At 42.1% G+C, this 24,223-nt stretch overlaps 2 protein-coding genes, 1 long non-coding RNA gene and 2 other non-coding genes across 5 annotated transcripts in view; 3 read left to right on the forward strand and 2 right to left on the reverse strand.

Moving 5' to 3' along the window:
- Tcp1 (t-complex 1) lies at nt 1–8,184 on the forward strand. Its single transcript, XM_076926666.1, has 12 exons — nt 1–202; nt 1,197–1,282; nt 1,433–1,561; nt 2,719–2,816; nt 3,197–3,307; nt 3,654–3,835; nt 4,117–4,243; nt 5,856–6,031; nt 6,360–6,483; nt 6,848–7,040; nt 7,157–7,320; nt 7,883–8,184. Exons 1-12 carry the CDS (start codon nt 139–141, stop codon nt 8,097–8,099), a joined length of 1,671 nt encoding a protein of 556 aa, XP_076782781.1. The 5' UTR covers nt 1–138; the 3' UTR covers nt 8,100–8,184.
- LOC143440204 (small nucleolar RNA SNORA29) lies at nt 2,965–3,103 on the forward strand. The gene has a single exon (XR_013108045.1). It is a non-coding gene; the product is annotated as a small nucleolar RNA SNORA29 (small nucleolar RNA).
- LOC143440055 (uncharacterized) lies at nt 4,081–5,856 on the reverse strand. Its single transcript, XR_013107959.1, has 2 exons — nt 5,202–5,856; nt 4,081–4,547 (listed from the first exon to the last, which is right to left on the reverse strand). It is a non-coding gene; the product is annotated as an uncharacterized LOC143440055 (long non-coding RNA).
- LOC143440203 (small nucleolar RNA SNORA20) lies at nt 6,603–6,730 on the forward strand. The gene has a single exon (XR_013108044.1). It is a non-coding gene; the product is annotated as a small nucleolar RNA SNORA20 (small nucleolar RNA).
- LOC143440053 (acetyl-CoA acetyltransferase, cytosolic-like) overlaps nt 8,093–24,223 on the reverse strand; it is a 24,357-nt gene continuing 8,226 nt past the window's right edge. The window contains exons 3-9 of the mRNA XM_076926667.1: nt 22,523–22,704; nt 19,110–19,227; nt 17,660–17,803; nt 10,293–10,415; nt 9,686–9,840; nt 8,731–8,841; nt 8,093–8,465 (exon numbers count right to left, since the gene is read on the reverse strand). Of these exons, the coding sequence (XP_076782782.1) occupies nt 8,295–8,465; nt 8,731–8,841; nt 9,686–9,840; nt 10,293–10,415; nt 17,660–17,803; nt 19,110–19,227; nt 22,523–22,704 (1,004 nt within the window). The 3' untranslated portion in view covers nt 8,093–8,294. The remainder of the gene's footprint in view (nt 8,466–8,730; nt 8,842–9,685; nt 9,841–10,292; nt 10,416–17,659; nt 17,804–19,109; nt 19,228–22,522; nt 22,705–24,223) is intronic.

Genomic DNA, 24,223 nt, shown 5'->3' on the forward strand with positions numbered 1-24,223 from the left:
GCGTGTTACCCAGCAGGCCCCGCGGCGTCGTTCGGGCCTCTCCACGCCGTGGTCCCAGCCGTGGTGGCCGCTGTCCCGTCTCAGAGCGGAGCTATCGGTTGTCTGCGGCTGTAGTGAGATTTGCTTCGTTTCCTGAAGATGGAGGGCCCTTTGTCCGTGTTCGGGGACCGCAGCACCGGGGAGGCGATCCGCTCCCAGAACGGTACGGGCGAGAGAATCTTGGGTCCGGCTCGCTGCGGCGCAGGCCGAGGCCCAGCCGCGGTCGGTAGGCCAGCCAGGGCTGCTCGCTTGGCACAGTGAATTTCCCCCAGAAGTCCGGCCACCCCGGATCTGCTCTCCCTGGCGGGCCGGTTCGGCGCCATTGCGCCCTACTACGTAAGGGAAGAATGTTCGAGAATTCAGCACGTTTGGGGGAGGAGGCTCTCAGGATGGGCGTAGGCGTCCATGCCCTAATACATAGTAGAGGAGCCCCGACATACATGCCTACCCACGGCCCCTTTGCTAGGGTTTCAGCCCAGTTGAAGCATCCCTGGCATAACCAGAAAGGAATAGCTTTCACCGGTTCCATTTGCCCATGAGAAAATGCTCGTCGAGTTTAGGTGGCTTTTGCGTTGCTTCCCTTCGCTGGTCGTGTTCTGGATGTCCAGAATCTGCAGTTGACAGCTGCTCCCCCAGTAAAACTTAACGGGATGCAAATTGAACGTTATTAAGCGACCCTTAGCCGCCTGTATCGTGGTTAACGTTAATATGAGTTAGCACGTGGCTTGCTGTGGTTGAACCCGTTACTTGAAAACATTAGCTTGTAGGAACTGTGTTGCGAGTTGTGCTGCTTTTTTTTTTTTTTTTTTTTTTACAGCTCTCTTGGAAATTACTAGTACTTTACCCAAAAAGACTATCTAATATTCTTATTAAAAACTTGTTAGAGTCTTAAGGAAAAAGCTGAGCTGTACCTTAAAGGTTTTTTTCTCTAGTGACAAGGAATGAACTTAAGATTGCTCATGTTTTGAGGCATTAAAATCTTTGCAACAGTTGACACACCAATACTCAATATAAAAAGTAGTTAACCTTCACCAGGACTTACTTAAGGATGTTTAAAAAAAAAAAGTAATTACAGACTTGTAGATTTGAGCAACTCATAGGTGGTTGAGTGTCGTAGTTATGCATTGTTCTAATTCTTTTTCACTGTTCATCTACAGTTATGGCTGCCGCTTCTATTGCCAACATTGTTAAAAGTTCTCTTGGGCCAGTTGGCTTGGATAAAATGTTGGTGGATGATATTGGTGTAAGTATATCTAATTGTTCTTAGTTACCTTGATAAAAGTAATTTTTTAAAATTTCAAAAAATTTTTCTGTAAAGTCTTTGTTTTTACCTAAGTATAGCATCATGGAGGTTGGTTTCTGTGTTGACTACTTGTTCCTTCCTTTTTCTCAGGATGTAACCATTACTAATGATGGTGCCACCATCCTGAAGTTACTGGAGGTAGAACATCCTGCAGCCAAAGTTCTGTGTGAGCTGGCTGACCTGCAAGACAAAGAAGTTGGGGACGGAACTACCTCAGTGGTGAGATGCTACCATGAAATGGCTAGAGAATGGTCAATTTATTAGATTTGAATCCATGAGAGAATCATATACTCTAGGTCATAAATAAGTCACCTTTTGAGGCCATCTCACGAACATTTGAAAATTAACCGTCGTTAACTAGTTTGTGCAATTTAAGTAGGGAAAGAACTTAAGGAGACTAAATCCTGAGGTCTTGTGAATTTGGGGGCTTATTTTAAACCCCCTTAGATTATGATGTTCACATGTAGAAAATGTTGCCAGGTTTGGGCTTTTCTTTGTTTAGTGATACTTTTGAATTTTAAATGTGAATAGGAAATCTGAAGAATTCAAAATAAAAGTTTGCAGATGTTAATTTGCTACTGCATAGTGCTAACAGCTAGTCTGCAAACATGGCTAGTAGCATAGCATTTTGTGAGCTAACCAGCTTAGTAGTATGATACTGTTTGGTGAGGAAGATTTTAGGCCTGGTAAAATAAATGGTGGGGGGAAAGTATTTATAGACTTGTTAACCTTTGCTGTGAAAGAATTGAGTCTGATTTCTAAACAGTGAAAATGGCCTTTTATCTAATTTAATTTGTTCATAGACAATGTAACTTTAAAATAACTTGAATTCCACTCAAAAGAAGAAAAGTTCTTTTGGGGATTTTGTTTTGTTTTATTAAGAAACATGGTTCTTCACAGTGTTCTCTATTTTAAATGATTTTAAGATTTAATTGAAATGACTGGAATGGTACAAATCATTTCCATTGATTCCTATCTAGCTTTTGTTGCACTAGATCTCTAAATGTAACGGATATAAACTTTGCTGTTTTAGATTTTTAGCATTATCTGGCTGTTATAGCTTGGGCCATTTGCACAGAATACTTTATAGTGGTCTCCTTTATGTTTTTTAGCAAGTTGCTTCTCACTTGTCTACCGTGGCTATTCTGGTTAATAGTGCTACTTACATCATAGCTGGGTATGGCCACATACGCCTTTAATCCCAGCACTTGGAAGGCAAAGACAAGAGAATCTCTGAATTCAAGACCAGCCAGGGGTGTCTCAAAACAAAAATGAAGTGAAAATGTAGTTAATAATGCTGGGTCATTTTAATGTTTTCCTACATACATTGTACATAATGAGTGCCATGCATATGTAAAGCAATTCTTGATCAACAGGTGATCATTGCAGCGGAACTTCTGAAAAATGCAGATGAGCTAGTCAAACAGAAAATTCATCCAACATCAGTTATTAGTGGCTATCGTCTTGCCTGCAAGTAAGAAGATTGCATTCAAAGAACATGTTCTTTTGTGTAATGGTAGTAAACTCTATCTTAATGTTTTAACTAATCAGTTAAGTAGGAAATGTTGTATCGTAGCATTCAAGTGGTGCTACTTGAGTGTTTTAAGCTCAGTGCACTTTGTTTTCCCATTTGACTACCACACTTTCTCCTGATAGAGCTTAGTGGCTATGCTTATGGGAGAGATCAAAGGTGCCATGATCTGAGGAGGGGGAGCTGCTCCCTGTCTTCCCTCTCTATATGAAATGGCTGAACAGAAAACCATTCCCTGTGACATTTGATAGTGTGTAAAATGTGGTGAAACGTAAAACTTCTGAGTGGTATGTTTCTATTTTTCTTTTCCACACTCTTAACAGGGAAGCTGTGCGTTATATCAATGAGAACCTAATTATTAACACAGACGAACTTGGAAGAGACTGTCTGATCAATGCTGCTAAGACATCCATGTCTTCCAAAATTATCGGAATGTATCCTTGAATGTTTTAGTGGAGTTTGGCCCTAACCCCTTTTGCTCTTTAAAATGATTTTAAACTTTTTGAAATACTGGTTTTCTGCAATGAAATTTAAAATGCCCATTTGTTGCAAGTTGATCCTGTAGAGAGAAGCAACTGATCCTGCTGCTGACTTTCCAACATTTCTATGGTAAAAACTGCATTTGAATGCAGGTGGTGGTGGCATACATTCACAAGTCACTTTGAGTGTAGTAATAGTACTTTTCCTCATTGGTGAATTATTTTGCTAAAAGGTTGAGTAGCTTTTTGGTCTCTGGGCCTTTTGTTGTGTTGTTTCAACTGTCCTTAACTGTTGTCTCAGAAATGGTGATTTCTTTGCTAATATGGTAGTAGATGCTGTTCTTGCTGTTAAATACACAGATTTGAGAGGCCAGCCTCGCTATCCAGTCAATTCTGTGAATATTCTGAAAGCCCATGGGAGAAGTCAGATAGAAAGCATGCTGATCAATGGCTATGCACTCAATTGTGTGGTTGGCTCTCAGGGTGAGTGAGCATACTACAAACCAGAGTCTCTGTGGTTTACATACCATACTCTTAATAAGTTCAGATGCTGTGATAGGTGCTGGGCTGGTGGCTGGGTCATTTGACTATAGCATTAAGGTGTGAGAGGCGGGCGGGTCTCTGAATTTAGGCCAGCCTTGTTTGTCTAGAGAAACCTTGCATTTAAAAAGAAAAAAGTGGTGGGTGTAAATTAAAAGAAAATATGTGCACTTGGAACCAAAACGAGGTTTAGTTTAATTAACTGACCTTTTATTCATTTATAGGCATGCCCAAGAGAATAGTTAATGCAAAAATTGCTTGTCTTGACTTCAGCCTCCAGAAAACAAAAATGAAGCTTGGTGTACAAGTGGTTATTACAGACCCTGAGAAATTGGACCAAATTAGACAGAGGTAAGTGGAGAGGCATGGTCTTTTAAAAAAAAAAAAAGAAAGAAAGAAAGAAAGAAAGAAAGAAAGAAAGAAAGAAAGAAAGAAAGAAAGAAAGAAAAAAAAGAAGAAGAAGAAAAAATGGTTAGTCAGTCCGGGCATGATGAATACACCTACCTTTAGTAGGTGGATGGGGTCATTCAAAACCAAGAACTGGGCTACAGAGATGGCTCAGCAGTTAGGAGCACTGACTGCTCTTCCAGAGGTCCTGAGTTCAGTTCCCAGCAACCACATCTGTAATGGGATCTGATGCCCTCTTCTGATGTATCTGAAGACAGCAACAATGCATTCATGTGTATAAAATAAGTAAATCTTGCTGGGTGGTGGTGGCACACGCCTTTAATCCCAACACTTGGGAGGCAGAGGCAGGCGAATTTCTGAGTTCCAGGACAGCCTGGTCTACAGAGTGAGTTCCAGGACAACCAGGGCTACACAGAGAAACCCTGTCTCGAAAAAACCAAAAAAAAAAAAAGTAAATCTTAAAACCAAAAATTGTGGTCAATGTGGGCATCATGGTGTGGCCTCATGTCACAAACAACAAAAGTGATGTCAAATAAGTACAGATAAGCACCCAGAGTCTGTTGTTCATTATCAACTGTTAGATACTGTGTATGACGGCTGTGGTTTTCTCCTAAGACTGCTATGCCACTGTGACATAATAGTGCACAGTGCTGACTGTGGCTGCAGTGACATCCCCGCAGCAGACAGTTTTTATTCCATTTTACTCTCAGGGATTTGCTATTATATAATTGATCTATTACTGACCAATATGTCTGTTACATACATGTAACATAGTTAAACATTTGCTTAAATAATTGACTTTTACTCTGTCTCATATTTGGGTATGATTTACATAGTACATGTGACTGCCTCTTGATTTGTTATAAATGTCCACAGTGGGCCTGACAGTGGTGGCACATACCTTTAGTCCACAGAGGCAGAGGCAGGTCATCTGTGAGGCCAGCCCAGCTTCAGGAGTCCTTTGCTGCTCTGTCCTTGATCTATTCTGTACCGCTGGTTTCCGTCTCTGAAGTCCTTCTTCCTAGTCACTCTGATGTTAACAACATAGACCCGTTTGAAAGAAACAGATTTTGACAAGTCATGGCCTTGTCTCAGAACATAAGTATCTTTGCCATCTATTCTTTAACATACCCTTGTGTATCTCAAGAGTCTTCATTTCCTGGACTTATATAACTTCTATTGGTTCAACTCTAAACTATTTTCTGATCCCACTCTGTGTGGCTGGATTACTTACCTCATCATATTTGTCTTGGCTTCATACAGCCTTAGTAATGCTGTCTTGGGATTGTTAATAATCTCTACTGCATCTTTAAGGTAGGAGATGGTGCAAGGGATTATCTTTTTTAAAACTGCCCTTAGTTAGGAACTCAAATAGTAGAAAGAGCAAATGTTATTTTCACGTCCTTAAAATTTACATAAATTTGACTGATTTAACCTCTGGGTTTAGTGGGAAAGAATAGTTAATAAAGGTTCATGTATAACCAGTGAAAGTTACCACTCCATTGTTTAAAAAACTGAAGTTGCTAATTTTGGTTTATTGAAACATTCTCTGTAGAGAATCAGATATCACCAAGGAGAGAATTCAGAAGATCCTGGCAACTGGTGCCAATGTTATTCTAACTACTGGTGGGATTGATGATATGTGTCTGAAATATTTTGTGGAAGCCGGTGCCATGGCCGTTAGAAGAGTTTTAAAAAGAGACCTCAAGCGTATTGCAAAAGCTTCTGGAGGTAGGTCTTCTACTAGCCTGAGATAGGCGGCTTCTCAGTAATATATGTCACTGGGTCAGAAGTCTTTGATTAAAATATCAACACTACATTTCAAAAAAACATTTTCTCTTTGTTGTGCTCTCACAGGTTTATAGAGCCATTTTCTAGGTGATTGGGGGGAAAGGTCTTTAATACTGAATTTGTTGGAAATGAATAAACTAAGGTTCTATCCTGAAAGTGGCAGTTTTGTTTTGGGTTACCATAGTGGCTTGTCTGGAACCGTGAAATAATGCACTGCCTTTTCGTATACGAAAACTAAGGGGAAATGTGTCTTATATGACTCTTACAGCAAGTATCCTGTCTACACTGGCCAATTTGGAAGGTGAAGAAACTTTTGAAGCAACAATGTTGGGACAAGCTGAAGAGGTCGTACAGGAGAGAATTTGTGATGATGAACTGATCTTAATCAAAAAGTAAGAACTGCTTTGTAAGTTATAAAGCAATGCAAATTGTGTTCTAAAAACTGATCTTAATCAAAAGGTAATAACTGCTTTGTAAGTTGTAAAGCAATGAAATTGTGTTGTAAACAGAATTTCCCATTAATTTGCTGCTCTAGTCTGTTAGTGATAGGAGCGGTTATACGCATGGGATAAAGCAATATTGGAACATTGTACATGGAGATGAAGTGTGTTTTGTCTCTTGTACATGGTCTAGACATTGTTCTTGGTGCCTTATATCTAAATGTCTTATTAGTGGGATTTAATTAAGGGTGTGTGCAGTTAATGTTTTCACTAATTATAAATGCTAATAGCATAATTTCATGTTTGTTTTTTGTAGTACTAAGGCTCGTACATCTGCATCCATTATCTTACGAGGAGCAAATGATTTCATGTGTGATGAAATGGAGCGCTCTTTACATGATGCTCTCTGTGTGGTGAAGAGAGTTTTGGAGTCAAAGTCTGTGGTCCCAGGTGGAGGTGCTGTAGAAGCTGCCCTGTCCATATACCTTGAGAACTATGCAACAAGTATGGTAAGGCTGCTTCAGAAGGCATTGGAGATGGGGTTGGGTTTTACCACATACCCTGTCAGAGACCTGCCGTATCCTTGGTTTCCTTTCATGAACACACCTCATGGGTTTTTCCTTAGGGATCTCGGGAACAGCTTGCTATTGCAGAGTTTGCAAGGTCTCTGCTTGTCATTCCTAATACACTGGCAGTGAATGCTGCCCAAGACTCCACTGACCTGGTTGCCAAGTTAAGAGCTTTTCACAATGAGGCTCAAGTTAACCCAGAACGTAAAAATCTAAAGTGGTGAGTATATGATTTCCTTGTGTTCTATTGTCAACTATTCTAAGTTCATCACAGTGCCTTTGTCCCTCCCTCCACCTTTGGGAAATGTATGGACTTGTTGCATACTGAAACATCACAGGCATCATTGTTGCTTGGTAACCTGTCTATGTAATGGTGCCTGCTAATTTTTAGTGTTGTGTCCTAGGTGTCAATTCCGAGTCCCATTCTGACTCCCTGGGTAGTCTATAGGGGTAGGCTTGCTTACCTTAGGCAGCTCTGAGCTTAGAGTGAGTACAATCTCCGTATTATATCCTTAGACACTCTGGTCCTTAGACAGATATCATAAAGCATACTTATACCAACCAGAACAGCTGTGCTGTCACTAGACAAAAGAATCTTTGGCCACCAAACTGTGTGCACAACTTGGCTGAATATCCAACAAGTGACTATTTGCTAAGTGTTTGACGACGAGGTTTCTCGGCTACACTCTCAGCTATTCTACTCCAGAGGCATGCTTGTTGGAACTCCCACAGTCTTTTGGAGTAGAATAGTTGGACACTGAATTTGATTTTCACCATTACAGGATTGGTCTTGATTTGGTCCATGGGAAACCACGAGACAACAAGCAAGCAGGGGTGTTTGAACCAACCATAGTTAAAGTGAAGAGCCTGAAGTTCGCAACAGAGGCTGCAATCACCATCCTTCGAATTGATGATCTGATAAAATTACACCCGGAGAGTAAAGATGATAAACACGGAAGTTATGAAAATGCTGTTCACTCTGGAGCCCTTGATGACTGATTGGATTTCCCTTTTATTTATAACAATGTCGGGTGCAGTGTCTTAGCCTTGGATGTCTCACATTAAAGCAAGCTGTCTACCTGGGTTCCTGTCCTCAGTTTGGTCCTCTGATTTCACTTTCTACTTAGTGTTTCACTGATATAATGAGAATTGTCCAAAGGTGGTGGCTCATCCAAGGGTGGCTCAAGGTTCAGATCATCCTCTCTGAACACACATTGCAATCCCCATCCCACCTCCAATGCACAGGGCTGCAACACCACGTGTCCCACCCACTCTCTCCAGCGTGTGTAACAAGGTCACTAGAATCCTACAGCCAGATGCTCCCAGAGGATGGCCCAAGGCAATGGCTCCTCCATCGATGTTGACCTACAGGGAAGAAGAGTGTTAAGTCAGTCCTCTGGGCACAGGCTAATACCTGTTTTACATTTCTCTCCTTGGTGTTATGCTGGCAGACCATCCTCTCAAACTCAACTTTCACTGAAAGCTTAGGAATAAGTAATGCCTGTATGACACCTGCTGTCTCCCTAGTTTCTAGGATGTTCCATTGATTCTAATATGAATTAGTTCTTTACTGTAAAAAGCAACATGGACTGTGCAAGTTCAGTGGCAAACACAACTTCATGTTGGTTACCTTCTCAGGGTTTAATCCAAGTTCTTTAGCTATTGCAACAGAGAGAGCAGCATAGGCTTCATTGATTTCAAACACGTCAACATTGTGCAGGGACCAGCCTGCCTTTGCAACCTACAAAAGAAAAAGAAACTTGAGTTAAACCGTTAGTGGTTGACAGCTATATGATATATGGGACTTGGAAGGTGCTTCTCTGAAGTTAAGTACACCTCAGTGGGCCCTGCCTGTAACAGTGTAACAAGGCTTGAAGAGTCTAAGATGAGCCAGCATAATAATGTTCCCAGAAGAGCATTAGGATGGACTCCTTTAGTGACTCCATATCGTACAGCTCTAGGTGCAGTGGCACACCTGAAATCTCACCATTTAAGAGGCTGAGATGGACAACTGTGTTTGAGGCCAGGTTGGGCAACAGAGCAAAGTTCAGCCTCAAAAGCAAAGGAATGCAATCATCTAAAATGTCCCTAAGGTATAAAGTCCAAACTGTCTTCTTACGTACAGGTAGCACATTTTATTTTATTTTATTTTATTTTATTTTATTTTATTTTTAAAAAGCTTGAACTGGCACAGAGGCAAAGACTACATGGCACCTGAGTTAAGTCCCCAGAGCCCACATTCTAAGAAAGCCAGGCATGGAGATGTGCACTTGTAATCCCTGTACTGGGGAGGTTGGGGTGGGAGGTCTTAGAGCTAGGCTGCATCAAATGGAACCTGGTAGCAGGAACAATAAACTTCAGAGTGGAAAGGTTTATTAGCTTAGTACAGAGCAACACTGTACACTCAGAAAAGCAAGTTAAGGTTGCCAGTGATGCACACCTGTAACCATCAATTGAGAAAGCACTGGCTGGAGGAGCAGGGCTTTAAAGACATCCTCTGCCTACACTGAGTTTGAAAGCAGTCTGGGCTTCCCCAAATCCTGTCATACATGTGCCTGACAACACACATTGCTAAAGAGACTCACAGCTTGCTTTATGGCTGGAATTGGTCCTACTCCCATAACAGATGGCTCCACACCAGCTTGTGACCAGGAGACTATTCGTGCTAAAGGTTTCAGCATCCGACGCTCAGCGTCTGTCTTCTTCATAAGAACCACAGCAGCAGCACCATCGTTCATTCCTGTAAACAAGTGACAGAGATCCACCTGCCTTTATCATTCAAGTGCTAGCAGTACAGGTATGTGATACTCTGGAGTTTTTTAGTTTGGAGGTGGTGGTGGTGGTGGTGAGCGTCCTGACAGGGTTTCTCTATAAAACAGCTCTGGTTGTCCTGGAACTCGATTTGTAAACCAGGCTAGCCAAACTCAAAAGATGTATACCTGTTTCTGCCTCCCAAGTGCTGGGATTAAAGGTGTGCACCACCATGCCCTGCTACTTACTTACTCTTCACTTGTATGTCCTGCTTAGAAGTCAAGAAAACAAATCACTTCAGCACAGATTAACCAGCAATATAGAAAGACCAAGTGATCCCCTTAAGCCCAGCTTTAAGAATCATTTTGTGTAGAAAGACATATTCACTTGGTAGACCTCACCAGAGTTGGTATTTCCCTCAGTGCCCTTCAGAACTCACACCTGTTGCATTAGCAGATGTGACTGTTCCTGTCCCATCAGTAAGAAAGTAAGGTTTCAGCTTGCCCATGGCTTCAAGGTTACTCCCATGACGAGGAAACTCATCCACTTTCACTTCAGTAAGACCTGCAGAGAGCAAAACCAGTTACTTGGAACGAATACAGAGAAGGCAGGGTTCTGGGACTGAGGACTCAGAATCAAGAGGAGTGACATTTGGAAGAAAAGTCTATTACCATTTACCCACTTCCATTCCAGTAGGAATTGCTAGAATTACTGCATGCTCTCCCATGAGAACTCTTCGAGAGACACTCACCCTGTGTTGCAACTCCACAGCCCTTCCTAAGGGCAACTGTTCTCTGTATTGTATGGACACAGGTTTGGGTCATTGCATTTTGCTAGATACACCTGAGTGGGTCAGAAGTGGTGCAATCCTGTACCTTCCCCCCCACCATGAGCAGGACTGAAGAGACCTTGGTTGCCACAGCAAGGTCAAGTGATCTAGGTGGAGTTACCCACCTTGGCTGCCCGGAACACAGCAGAACTGCCCCTGGGCTTGCCCTGAGACATCTCCGGCCGTGACCTGGAATGGACTATGGATTATCCCACCCATCTGGAACCAGGAGGGGTTGTGGGTTGGGTCTTCCCCTTTAAATTGAGAGCTGAACATTAAAGCTTTGGGCCTTGATCAGAGAACTTTGTCTTGGCCTCATCTCTTCTCGCCCTCCTTCCCCCTTCATTCCCAGCCCCCTTTTCAGGTGAATCCAGTTGACTTGTGGCCGCGGGCGGCTACAGATTGGCGCGCCATCGTGGGACTTGAAAACGGGGACCAGCTGAGGAAACACTGTCTTAGGTGGGGCCCCACGGGAAAAAGGTAATAAAAGAATGTATCCCGCGCACTTAGGAAGTAGCAAACAATATTGAATCTAGCGCTAGGTAAGTTTAGGAGGCCATGTTTGCAGGAAGTGCGTTGTGAGGGATATGGTATAGGTCTAGGTCAAATAGGTGTTGACCCGATGCCTACTTTGCCTAGGGGTGACAGTGAATTCGGGATAGGAGACCGGCAGATGCCCGCAGCCTTCAAGAGCTGCCTCAGACGAGAAAGAGCAGGGTTAGAAGAAATTGGAAAACTAAAAAAGCAGCCACAGCTACATCTCCTAAAGAAAGGGATAAAGTGTTAGATCTTAAACTTCAGAGAGAACGGGTTTTGAAAAGCAGTTGTTCTCTCTCTGGGTTATGCCAGCAAAAAGAATGGAAAGGCTGTTTCAGAGCTCTCCTAGGAACAAGAGAAAATTCAGGAGACGTTTTAGACTAAGAGAAACTAAGAGAAATTCTTAGTTCTGCTTTGTTTATTGTCTTGTCCTTGGTGCACCAATGTCCACGTGTGTCTCATTGTGTTTTCTGTCCACATGTCTCGTTGTATGAATGATTGGTCGTCTATGTTTCATGTTCTATGTTTAATGTTTAAAAGATTGTTAAAATCGCTTGATTCAACACTTGGTCTAGTTTAACTTGGTTTTCAAAGGCAGTTCTAATATGCAGAGCAGCGGCTAAGTTTGCTTAACACCTGTATCTAAAAGTTTGGGAGCTGAGCTGAGCTGGAAAGGCTGCTTTTAAAGGGACAGGCAGGTTTCTTGGATTAAATAAGGAAGTTAAGAGTTGTTTGTCGTGGAAAAAATCTCAGTGATAAGGTGCTTTTATTTTAGAATTGTGGCTAGAAAAAGCAAGAAATTTTGTTTGGTTTAAATATATAAGATGTGTTGTTACTTCATTTTTGTTTGTAATTGGTTTTAAGGTACAAATATGTTCATGTCTTGGTTATAAATTATTGGCCTATAAGTTATTGGGTTTGATTAAAAATTTACAACTTTGGTAACAAAAAGTTGGCTCAAAACTGGTAACACAGGGTTAGTCATTCAAAAACCAGATGTATAAAAGATATAAAAGCAATGTCTATTTAGTGAGATATTAAAGACTGCACTATCGTGCATTCATATATAAGAACTGGCAGCCAAACTTTGTAAGGTAAAAGTAATCCACTATAAAAGAGTTAAAAAACAATTGTGGCACAATATGGGTCTACTGACCCCTTCACACAAGCTTTATTGGATACTGTGGTAGAAGCAAATTTAATGCTCAAATATTGGAAAACTATATGTAAGGCTACTTTGTTAGGAGATTACTTGCTTTGGAGCTCAAAAATGGTGTGATACCAGTAAGAAAACCGCCATGATGATTGCCCAGGCAGGCAATGCAGATTGGGATCTTAACATGCTTCTATGAGAAGGTTAATATGAAGGTAATGCTAATCAGGTTAAACTGCCTGCAGGAGTGTATACATAGATCGCAATGGTTGCCTGCTGTGCTTAAAATCAATTACCTACTAAAGGGGATCTTAGTGGAAATTTATTCAGTATTAAACAGGGTTCTGAGGAACCATTCCAGAAATTCGTGGACAGGCTGCTGAAAGCAGCTGGTAGAATTTTTGGAGATCCTCAAACAGGAATTCCTTTTGTTACTCATTTGGCTTATGAGAATGCTAATGCAGCCTGTTGCACAAAGCAAAGACAGACTTACTTGGAGACTTCGTCTTTGCGCTAAAATTGGGCCCTCTTACCATCAGGGTCTGTCTGCCTTACAAGGGACCACTGTACAAGCAATGCTTGCACAGAACCGTAAAGATAAAAGATGTTTTTAAATGTGGAGATTCAAGTCATTTTTAAAATGACTGTCCCAAAAACAGGCACTAGCAAATAATCCGGTCACAAGACAGAAATTTGTCCTTGGTGCAGGAAAGATAATCTCTGGGCTAGGCCTCAGGATATAGGCCAAGATTAAAAACATTTACATCTGAATTAAGTTGATATACAATGGGTGCGGCAGAAGTTTGTGTGACAAATACTCTTTTTGCCTTGGTCATCCTGACCAGCCCCTTGAAGGGTGTTTTCTAGAATTTGTTTATTGCCTTCTTTGTTCCTTGGAAGGGTCAGCTTCAGGGCCAAGAGTTGTAATGATTATGCTGGAGAAATTTAAATAATGGCTGCTCTGCCCATGGCATTGTAACTACCTGCTGGAAAAAGAATTGTTCAACTTGTTTTTTTGTTCCTTTGCATCTAGTTCCTTCCAAATTGTTAAGAAAGAGAAAGGACAAGATGGCTTTGGTTCCTCTAATATATATTGGGTTCAGTCTATCACTAGCAAGAGACCTAATCTTAAGTTCTGTAACAATTAGAAGGTTGCCTTCAGCTTGGCATTCATCTGATACTCTCACTCAGCTAAAATAGATTGGTTATTGAATTAATCCAAAACAAAGTTTAAACTTAAGATTCATAAGACTAATGGGGCATTACAGCCTGACTTGCCTACTCCAGCTGCCATTTCAGTAAATATGTATATAATTATTATAGATCTAGAAGATTGTTTTTATACCATTCCTTTACATTTCTGGTAAGGCGTTAGGTTTGCATTTAGTAGATTTGCTGGTAATTGAGAATCCAAGGTTCTCACATTATTGGAAAGGTTTGCTTTTAATTTCATTTGCATTTAATGATTTTCAAAATTTGTTAAGAGATATTATTTGGCTAAAACCTCATCTTAAGCTTACCATAAGAGTATTTGAACCTCTGCTTGATATTCTCAAGGGAGATACAAGTCCTAATTCCCCTTGACAATTGACTAAAGGAAAAATAGCTTTGTGGAAAGTAGAGTAAGCTGTTAGTTATCAACAGACAAATTATATAGACTATGAAAAATTGTTGGTTGTTTGTGTTATTATTACTCATGCCCACAGCAGCCCTTTGGCAAAAGAAACCATTTATGTAGATTCATCCTTCTTCATCTACAAGTAAAGTTTGTGTTAATAAAACATTGTAAAATAGAATTCTAAGAACATTTTCAATAAAAGGTTTACTCCTTATTCCAAATAGCAATTAAATTGGTTATTGAAAAATGATATTTGGCCTATTATGGCAAACATTTTAAGCAAATTTGGTGATCACTATCCAAAAGATAAGTTGTTACAGTTTTTCTCTGCATGCTTTTATATTTCCTGAAATTTACTACGCATGCAGCTCATAGAAAAGACATTTACTGTATTTACAGATGCCTCATCTATTGAGAAGGCAGTATATGTAATTAGATCACATATTTAGATCACATGTTTATTTTCTCGAGTTTTCTCTACTTGAGCACAAATAATTAAATTATGTGTTGTAGCCACTGTTTAAAATACTAGAAAATCAAGCTTTCAATTTATATACTTATAGCCAGTAAATGGCTCATAATTTATAATTGCTTAAAATTGTTCCTTTTTTAGATATTGCTAATTCTCAAATTTTATAGTTATTTATAAAAATACAGCTTAATTTTTAAAACATGTACTGTCTCTGAACTTTTTAAGACATTTAAAAGCTCATTGGATTGCCTGAACCCCAGGACAATGCCAGAGCAGATTTGCATACTAGACAGATCATAGGCCTTGCAAATAATTGGCCATACTATCTTATTCTTTACAGCATCAAAATAGTAATAGCTTGATACAATAATTTGGCATTTCTAAAAGGTGTGCAAGTTAAATTGCAAAAACTTGTTTTCAGTATTTTCAATTTTTTTTTTCATAATGGTGTTAAACCTTGAAGATTTATGTAATCAATTTTGGCAAATAGATGTTACTCATTTTGATTTTTAAAAATTAAAATATGTACATGTGACTTGACACTTTTTAGACTTTCTAGTTGCAACTAATTTAACAAGAGAAGCAACTAAAAATATAGTTATTGCCTATATTATTTCCCTGTGCTTGGTGTTCCATACCAGACTAAGATAGGTAATGGAACTGGCTATTGCAGTTATTTGACTACAGTCAAACATTTGAGAGATTTTGTTGACAATTTAATATTGAAATTCCTTATTATCCTCAAAATTGTGAAAGAGAGATTATAAAACCTTAATATCTTTATAACTCTCTGAGTGTGGGAAAAACAGCTATTGGTGCTTCTTCCCTGATTTTACAAATACTCTAAAAGGTTGGCTTTTTAAACTAAAAAGGGGGGGAGAATTATACCCTCCAAGGTCACCAAAAGCACATCTTGCTTTTGTGTTATTTCTTTTAAATTTTCTGCAAACTGATGTTAAAGGTCAGTCTGCAGCAGATTGCCACTGGCATCCAGTCACTTCCAGGGTCTAATGGAGAGACCCCCTAACTAATGGTCCTGACCCTGTCTTAATTTGGGGTCGTGGATCAGTCTGTATTTTTTCAGAAAAAGAAAATGGAGCCCGATGGCTGCCTGAAAGATTGGTCCGTCAAGTGGACGCAGATCTTGAGCCTAATAATTATGATTCTGATAATGAAGAATCTGATGACAAAATTTAGTCAGACACATTATCATGTGTTAGCCATGGAGGACCGAAGACTCTAGATAAGGTTGTTACTCTATCCAGGGTGTTCCCAAGTCTCATCTCCACCCAACCTAAAAGAGGGGACTTCTGCCCCTAGACCAAGCAGAGAGGGACCACCCAGAACCCCCTCTGTCTGGCAATCTGAATTCTTGCTAAGGCTGCGAGGCTAAGCACTGCAAGGGAATATAAATAAAAGTTAAAAATATGTTTCTGGGTTCCCTGAGGGACAAGCCTGACTGCATAGGGGTTGATGTCGAAAGTATCCCCTCTCCAGGAAAAAGACATCGGGACGGGTATGGCCCTCAGGCCTTACTGGACAACGACAGGAGGACTGGAGCCATTACAAGGTTCCCTTTAATTACTGGAGGTCAGGCCTCTATCCCCGCCTGGGTAAGATGAGAATTGCCACGGTCCTTCTATAATTGGAAAAGAGAGGAGACTTCAGGGACAGCCCTGCTTAACTTTGAAGGCCTAAAATCAGCTATAAGCCTAAAATTCAGCAATAGGCCTGGCTTATTTGCCCGCTCAAAGTCTTAGGTCTCCATGGAAAAACACTGAAACAGAGGGCTATAAAGTATTGTAAACAGACAGCTTTTGTTGAAATCTACCAGCCTGAGTAGTCATAGACTTTGTGTCTGATCCCTGTCAACCAGCAGTTGGATGAGATACTAAAACAGTTCCATTTTCAACCTTATTTCCTACTCGGCTTGGATAATTATATTGCTGTTAACGTTTGAACCTTGTGTCTCAAGCAGATAAGTTGCCTTCACACAAAGATCTCTCCCAACAAGCCCGGCTACTCGGTACCTCAGATGGGATGAAGTCGTGTACCCCACACAGCTGCTTCTACTGGACCTGTTCCTCCTGACCTATCCTCAGATGGGCTCCATAAACCCTGGACAGCAGGACACAGCCGACTCTCCTGCATCCTCCATACTCATTCTTCTAGGTTCCCCCTAGAGATACGTCGCCCCCCATGTCAGCAGGAAGTAGCCAGATATCACGACGACGACCCCATTCCTGTTTCACCTCTCTCTTTTCTTTTTAAGTTAACTAAAACGGGGGAAACTGTACCTTCCCCCCCACCATGAGCAGGACTGAAGAGACCTTGGTTGCCACAGCAAGGTCAAGTGATCTAGGTGGAGTTACCCACCTTGGCTGCCCGGAACACAGCAGAACTGCCCCTGGGCTTGCCCTGAGACATCTCCGGCCGTGACCTGGAATGGACTATGGATTATCCCACCCATCTGGAACCAGGAGGGGTTGTGGGTTGGGTCTTCCCCTTTAAATTGAGAGCTGAACATTAAAGCTTTGGGCCTTGATCAGAGAACTTTGTCTTGGCCTCATCTCTTCTCGCCCTCCTTCCCCCTTCATTCCCAGCCCCCCTTTCAGGTGAATCCAGTTGACTTGTGGCCGCGGGCGGCTACACAATCCACCTTGTGTGAGCCGCACATCGGTGTCAGATTCCGCTTCAGATCATGGTGAGTAAGCTAACAAAATGCTTCTTGTGAAAATCACATGGGAGCCACGGAAAAGACTTTATTTAAACCGCATAAGCGAGTCAGGTCTTTTGTGAACCACAAACTGATGTTCCACGTCTCATGGAACCCATGAGAGAGACACACACTGCAGCTGTGGACAATTTGAAGATGACAGTTTCCCATGTGTCCATACCCTGCTGTGTTGACAGTATCTTCCAGCTAGGTGTGCTGGCACACACTTGCAATCCTAGCACTCAGCAGGTACGAAGCAGGAGGATCACCCAGCAGTTGGAGCCCAGCCTGGTCCACACAGTGAGCACTAGGCCATCCAGGGTACACAGCAAGACCATGTCTCAGAACACACACATCACCACCTGCCCTCCCCCATTCAGACATAGAACGCCTACACCTTTATAACCTGCAATGACCAAAATCCACACAGGTGTCATCCATGCCTACAAACAGGCTCAGCGCAACTGTGGCCTCCACACTCACCTTTTCTGGAAGACACCAGCACTGGCACAATCTCCTTGTCAAAGTGGCCAGCTTTCTGCGCATGCTCCGCCCTGTTCTGGGACAGAACTGCAACCTTGTCCTGGGCCTCTCTGCTCACTTGCCATTTTTTGGCTACGTTTTCAGCTGAGAAGAAGAAAAGGCAGACACAGCATCTTCATGAGCCGGGCTTTGGTAGCTCAGGTTACTCATATTTAAACAAGAATTCACTGTACACACCAGTAGGCCTCCTAGGAAAGGCCTTGCTCTGCAGGTAGCTTCTGCTGCCTTGATAGGCCTGAGAATGATAGCACCTCTTGAGAGGTTTCGTCTTTCTCTTCCCTTTCCATATATGGAAGTGTAAACTTCCAGAAATGAGTGTCCAGGTTCGCCACTGATATTTTTAGCCCATTCACCTAACATTCTCTTCTAAGGACTTGAAAGGAAAAGATAGAAATGCAATTCCCTTTTACCACTGAATTAAAATTCCACTATGTACTTCCCTTGAAAAAAATTATTTACCTATATAATGAGTTGTTTTAAAAATAATAAAATCGGGTCTGGTGATATGTTTCTGCAGATAAAGATGCTTGTTCCCACCCTGGGGTCCTTGATTGCACATAGTAGGGGAACTTCACATAGTAGGTTGACCTGTGACCTGTATATATGCATTGTGATACATGCATACCCATGAACACACAAATATAAATTTTAAAAACTTTTTAAAAACAATCTGGAAATGTAACATCTTAGCGCTTCTTGACAGTTTACCTAGCGTATCTATCGTTAGATCTTAAAAGTAAGGCAGAAGCGGGGTGCATGCACATTTATTCCTGCACTTGGGAAGCAGAGGCAGGCCAGCCTGGTCTACAGAGTGAGTTCCAGGACAGCCAGGGATGCACAGAGAAACCCTGTCCCAAATAAATCAAACAAAATAGTAATTGGTCCCGTGGCTCTGAACCCAGTGCTTACATGTGTGCTGTACTTCACTTTAAATCTCAAAGTGTGTTGTTTGGACGAGCAAGGGCTGCCTCTTCTGATACATTGCTTCTGTTTGCTTGTATCTGAGTACAGTCAAGGCATGAAAACACTGGTGGGATATGGAACAATCAGCTTTTTCTCATGTAGTCCTGGCTTTGTTACATATGGAAGTTGTATGTGCCAGATTTTTATGATGTCATTGTTTTATGAAGCTGGAAAAAAATTTGCTATGTAGACCAGGCTAGCCCAGAGTTCACATGGATGTCTATGCCTCTGTCATTCTTATTCTAGGATATGGGTGTATATCACCGTACAAGCTCAGGAGTCTATATTGAAAAGTTTCCATCTTTTTATTTAAAACTAATCAGCAAACCATGGGAATTATAATTATGTCATAATAAAATACCTTTACTTGCCAGGCACAGTGGCACATACCTTAGAACCCAGCACTTCAGAGGCATATTGTCCTTACCTGTGATGCCCATGTGGTAGTTGTGAAATGCATCTGTGAGGCCATCACAGAGTATGCTGTCAGCCAGCGACATCTCACCCATCTTGACCCCTGTTCTCAGGTGAGCCAAGTGAGGAGCCTGGACGCAGGAAGGAAGAACAGATTTAGGATGGTTGCCACTCGTCCTCTCAGCATCCCACTCAGATTCAGGAGGCTCGGGCTTGTACTTCCTCCCTCTTCATTACTCATCAAGCCCTTCTCCCCACTACCTGCTCTGCAGGTCAGGACCTGAGACCTCTTGGTGTTAGCAGACAATCCCACCTGCCTTCTCTTAGCAATCTATTCCTCCATCACTTGCCCATTGCCGTCTCTCGACCAAACCTGTCCATCCTATGTCTTAATTCCTTATGATTCTACTGTTTCCTTCTGGATAGACAAGTATTACCTCAGGGACAGCATAGAAACTTAACTCCTGTACTACTTTCAAAAGATGTCACATGTGTACCTGAAGGAGTTCATATGTACCATGTAAGTGCATGCCCAAAGAGACCACAGGGTATGTGATGCCCTGGAGCTGGGTAATAGGCATTGGGGAGGCACAGGACAGGGATGCTGGGACCTGAACTTGGGTTCCCTGCAAGAATGGAACAAGCTCTTCTCCACTGACTTGTTGCTCCAGCACATCTAGTATCTATCTTGGTAGGAGACACCGTACCCACAGGGAGAATATTCAGGTTGTAAAATGCACTAACAGAACGGTTTCTGAGTAGAAGATATTTTAACTTTCAATAATTCAAAAGCAGCCAGAATACACTGGAAAGCTTAGTGGACATGGAGTCAACAGAGGTGTTAATCAAAGTAATGATATCTATGAATAAAATTATATAGTTAAACTAATAGTTTTTTATGCTTCTTATTTTTAAGAAGTAGACAAATGCCGGGCAGTGGTGGCGCACGCCTTTAATCCCAGCACTTGGGAGGCAGGCGGATTTCTGAGTTCGAGGCCAGCCTGGTCTACAGAGTGAGTTCCAGGACAGTCAAGGCTATACAGAGAAACCCTGTCTCGAAAAACCAAAAAAAAAAAGAAAGAAAGAGAAGAAGAAGAAGAAGAAGAAGAAGAAGAAGAAGAAGAAGAAGAAGAAGAAGAAGAAGAAGAAGAAGAAGAAGAAGAAGAAGAAGAAGGAGAAAAACATAAGCCATACATTTAAGTGGTGGGGCTCTGGTCATCAGTATTCCCACCTGCAAATTGGGAATAACAGCACTGACTCCATATTGGCTTTTGTGACCACGCACAACAGCCCTGGGTGCTGGTATGCAGCTTAGTGCATCTAACCAGAAGGACTCCGTTCACTTTGTGACCTTCAGCCTGCCTCTTCCTGAGCTCCGCAGTGGCTTAGCCCACTAGGCCTCTGACCAGTGGATTCCAAGGCCAGGCTTTGAGCACAGGAGGCAGATGCTGTTCAGCTGCAGTGCCAGCTTGAAGGACAGTACTTGGTGAGATGGATGGGATGGAAGCCTCCTGCAGAGGGAGGGGCAGCTCTCCATGATCCTCAGCTCCATTCTTCCTGTTGGTTTCTGAGACAAGGGCTTGTATGTGATCCACGCTGCTCTAGAGCTTCGGGGCTCACACGCTTCTCGGCCTTGACTCCTTGTGCTTTGTGTGCTGAGCATGGTGTGGTTTATTCGAATGGACTGTTCTAACCTCTGGCTCCAGGTCAAAATTAGAAGAATACTTTCTAAGGATGAGCTGTACCTAGGAACAGGATGCTCCTGGTTCCCAGATCTTACCTAACTTGTTCGAGTTCAGTTGCCTTAATAATTTAAGCTGCGGGTAACTGGGGATTTGACCAGCAGAGCTCATGAGCCACTGTCTCTCTCTCTGTTGAAAGTACATGTAGAATCACCTCTACAAAATCAAAGGCAGTGCTAGCACTTGGGTGGGTCGTGATAGATGGATTTCTGTGAATTTGAAACCAGCCTGGTATACGTGTAGAGTTCCAGGGTAATCCAAGCTATAAAGGACTCTTTCTAAACTAGGAGGATGGGGTAGTAGGGCATGGTGACACACACCTTTGATCATAGCACTCAGGATGCAGAGACAGGCAGATCTCTGAGTTTGATACAGAACACACACATATACACACATGTGCGTGTGAAAACACACATACACCCACACATACACACACACACACAGAAAAAAATTAAGAAGGTAATACTGGGTGAGATGGGTCAGTATACACAGGCACTTGCACCCAGCCTGATGACCTGAGTTCATCCCTACCTGGTGGGATGGAGAGATTCTTCTCTAGGAAGTCATTCTCTGGCCTCCGTAAGTGTGGGTACATGTACATATGATATATGGGTAATAAATGTTTTTATTTCATTTGTTGTTATTATTCTGTTTAGAGGGTAAAGTTGTATACAAGCAAACCCCAGCTGTATTTTTTTTTTTTTTTTTTTTTTTGGTTTTTCGAGACAGGGTTTCTCTGTGTAGCCCTGGTTGTCCTGGAACTCACTCTGTAGACCAGGCTGGCCTCGAACTCAGAAATCCGCCTGCCTCTGCCTCCCAAGTGCTGGGATTAAAGCGTGCACCACCACCACCCTGAGCTGTATTTTTTTTTTTTTTTTTTAAAGAAGTAGAGAATTAGTGTACTGCATGATGGGAAACAACTCACTATGGGAAGTGATAAACTTGACAGCATCTCAAGTGGAACATTTGGGGACCTCACTAGGATAATTAATCAGGAGCTTTATTGCACAATCTGATTTTTATTCTTTGATAATAAGTAGAGAGCTGAATCATAAATCTGGATGACTCAGGGCTTTAATGACCTTAGTGTCAACTTCCTAAGGAGGACACCTCTCAGAAGTTAGCTGCCTGTGGATTTTCTTTTACCTTTCTTGTGTTCTCAAAATGAATGTGCTGTACTAGGCATGTTTATTACCTCTTTTGGCATGATAAAAAGGAGTGTTCTCAAATTAACATTTATTTTTAAGAAAGACAAGTTAAAACGTTTAGACTATTGAAAAATATCCAAAGATTTTAAAAGAACCTTTTGCTGGGCATGGTGGCACATGCTTGTAATCTTAGCACTCCAGAGGCAAAGCAGGAGAGAAAAGCATTTAAGCATAGCCTAGGCTATAAAGCAAGTCTTGGGCTAGCCTTGGCTACATAGTAAGCAGGGATAGCAAAAAAATGATATTGTGAGTTTATTTCAGAAAACACTGTATGCTCTTGAACAACAGCTTAGAGAAATGATATTCTCCTCTAGCTGCCTGGCTGATAGGTTGTTCCTCACATGGGATTGCTCATCCAACCTGGAGAGAAATGGGCACTCAGGCAGAGGTCAGGCTGAGTCATGTCCTGTGTGTTCCTCAGCAGGACATGCTCCCTAGGTGGCCAGGATAGTGATCATCAGCACCTCTGCACTTACCTTGCTCATATTCTCCATGCCTCCAGCAACCACAATGGTGGAGTCGCCCATAGCTATGGACTGGGCTGCAAGACACACAGCTTTTAGGCCTGAGCCACAGATCATCTGGCAGCTCCATGCTGGAACCGAGTAGGGGATCCCTGCGCCCACACTGGCTTGTCGAGTAGGATTCTGCCCACAACCTGGAACGAGGAACACAGAGCCTCGAGGTCTGTGGTTCTCAACCTGTGGGTCGAGACCCTTTAGGGGGCTGTGGATCAGATATCTACATTACAATTCATAACAGTAGAAAAATTCAGTTATGAAGCGGCAATGACATCCTTTTATGGCTGTGTGATCACCACACGAGGAACTGTATGAAAGGGTTGCCACCTTAGGAAGGTTGGGACCTGCTGCCCATGAAGAAGGAGAAAGGATTTTAAAACATCAGGGGTCAAGTGTGGGCTAAGTGCCAGGAGACCGCCTGCCACAGCAGCAGAGAAGCCTGTCCTCCTCTCTCCAGCCCTGGGACAGATGCCACCTTTGTGCAACTGCTAGTAATCTCAGAAAGAAGCTTCCTCTTCCACAAACAGTGTTCCTAATACCTTAACACAGAACCTTAACATCTTCATCTCTGTTGAGGCCCGTTCCCTTAGCGTAGCTGTAGCCATTTTGTTCCGTGCCTTCCAGTTACTGACACAGAAAATAGCTTGACTCAGAGCAGTGTTGTGCTGACCACATACCCTGTTCTGTTACGTTCTGTATGTTCTCAGACGCGTTAATCTTTCAGCCCAGCTGTGCCAGTATTCTTTTTCTCCAATTTTATTCTTGCCTGTCTGATGATGGCTTTGCTTGTTCCGTCTATGGCTCTTAGGTGTTTGGCCAGTGGTTGGGTTTCTTCACCCAGTTTGCTCTCCTCCACTCTGAGGACATGTCTCAAAAAACCCCCCTCCTAGTCCTATGCCCTTTCTCCCATCTCATCTCTGCCCTCACTTCTTAATTATAACCTTCTGTAGCTTATTTATTTATTTATTTATTTATTTATTTATTTATTTATTTATTTTTTGGTTTTTCGAGACAGGGTTTCTCTGTGTAGCCCTGGCTGTCCTGGAACTCACTCTGTAGACCAGGCTGGCCTCGAACTCAGAAATCCTCCTGCCTCTGCCTCCCAAGTGCTGGGATTAAAGGCGTGCGCCACCGCTGCCCGGCTAATGCTTAATTCTTAGTCTTTAACCACTCCACCTTTTTAAAGTCCATCTGAATACTTATGTCATCCTTCCAGTCAGCCTCTCCAAGTCCATTTAATTAGTAGCCTTTATCGTTACCCACCCCTTGTCCCTCCCACTCCTAATCTTATTCATTGAAATCCAGTACATTCCATGCTATCCCTGGTTGGTTGTTCTCCATGTTATTGACGTCAAAGGCGCCACTGTTATTAATCGACTAGTATGATAATTGCCTAATGATACTAGCAAGCAGCTGTTGATGCGCTCCCAGGGAATAATGCAAAGCTTCTGCCAAGCATGCAGAGCTTCTGGACTGTGGATTTATTTTTTGAACTATACATTCAGCACTAGTATCTCTACGACCCCCTTGAACATTGCAAATATTTCAACTGAAAGAATAGATTTTTTTAAAAAGAAAAAAAAATAAGTAAACAAAAAATGCCAGATACCTAAATCCCCAATACAGAAACATAAGAAAAATAAAAAACATAAACAG

Source organism: Arvicanthis niloticus, chromosome 28, assembly GCF_011762505.2.
Source record: "Arvicanthis niloticus isolate mArvNil1 chromosome 28, mArvNil1.pat.X, whole genome shotgun sequence".
Classification (NCBI taxonomy): Eukaryota; Metazoa; Chordata; class Mammalia; order Rodentia; family Muridae; genus Arvicanthis; species Arvicanthis niloticus.

Coding starts and splice junctions, on each gene's coding strand:
- Tcp1 (XM_076926666.1), top strand. CDS start 139: ATGGAGGGCCCTTTGTCCGTGTTCGGGGACCGCAGCACCGGGGAGGCG. Junction 3,308..3,653: donor TCTTCCAAAATTATCGGAAT/GTATCCTTGAAT, acceptor CTGTTGTCTCAG/AAATGGTGATTTCTTTGCTA. Junction 3,836..4,116: donor TTGTGTGGTTGGCTCTCAGG/GTGAGTGAGCAT, acceptor ATTCATTTATAG/GCATGCCCAAGAGAATAGTT.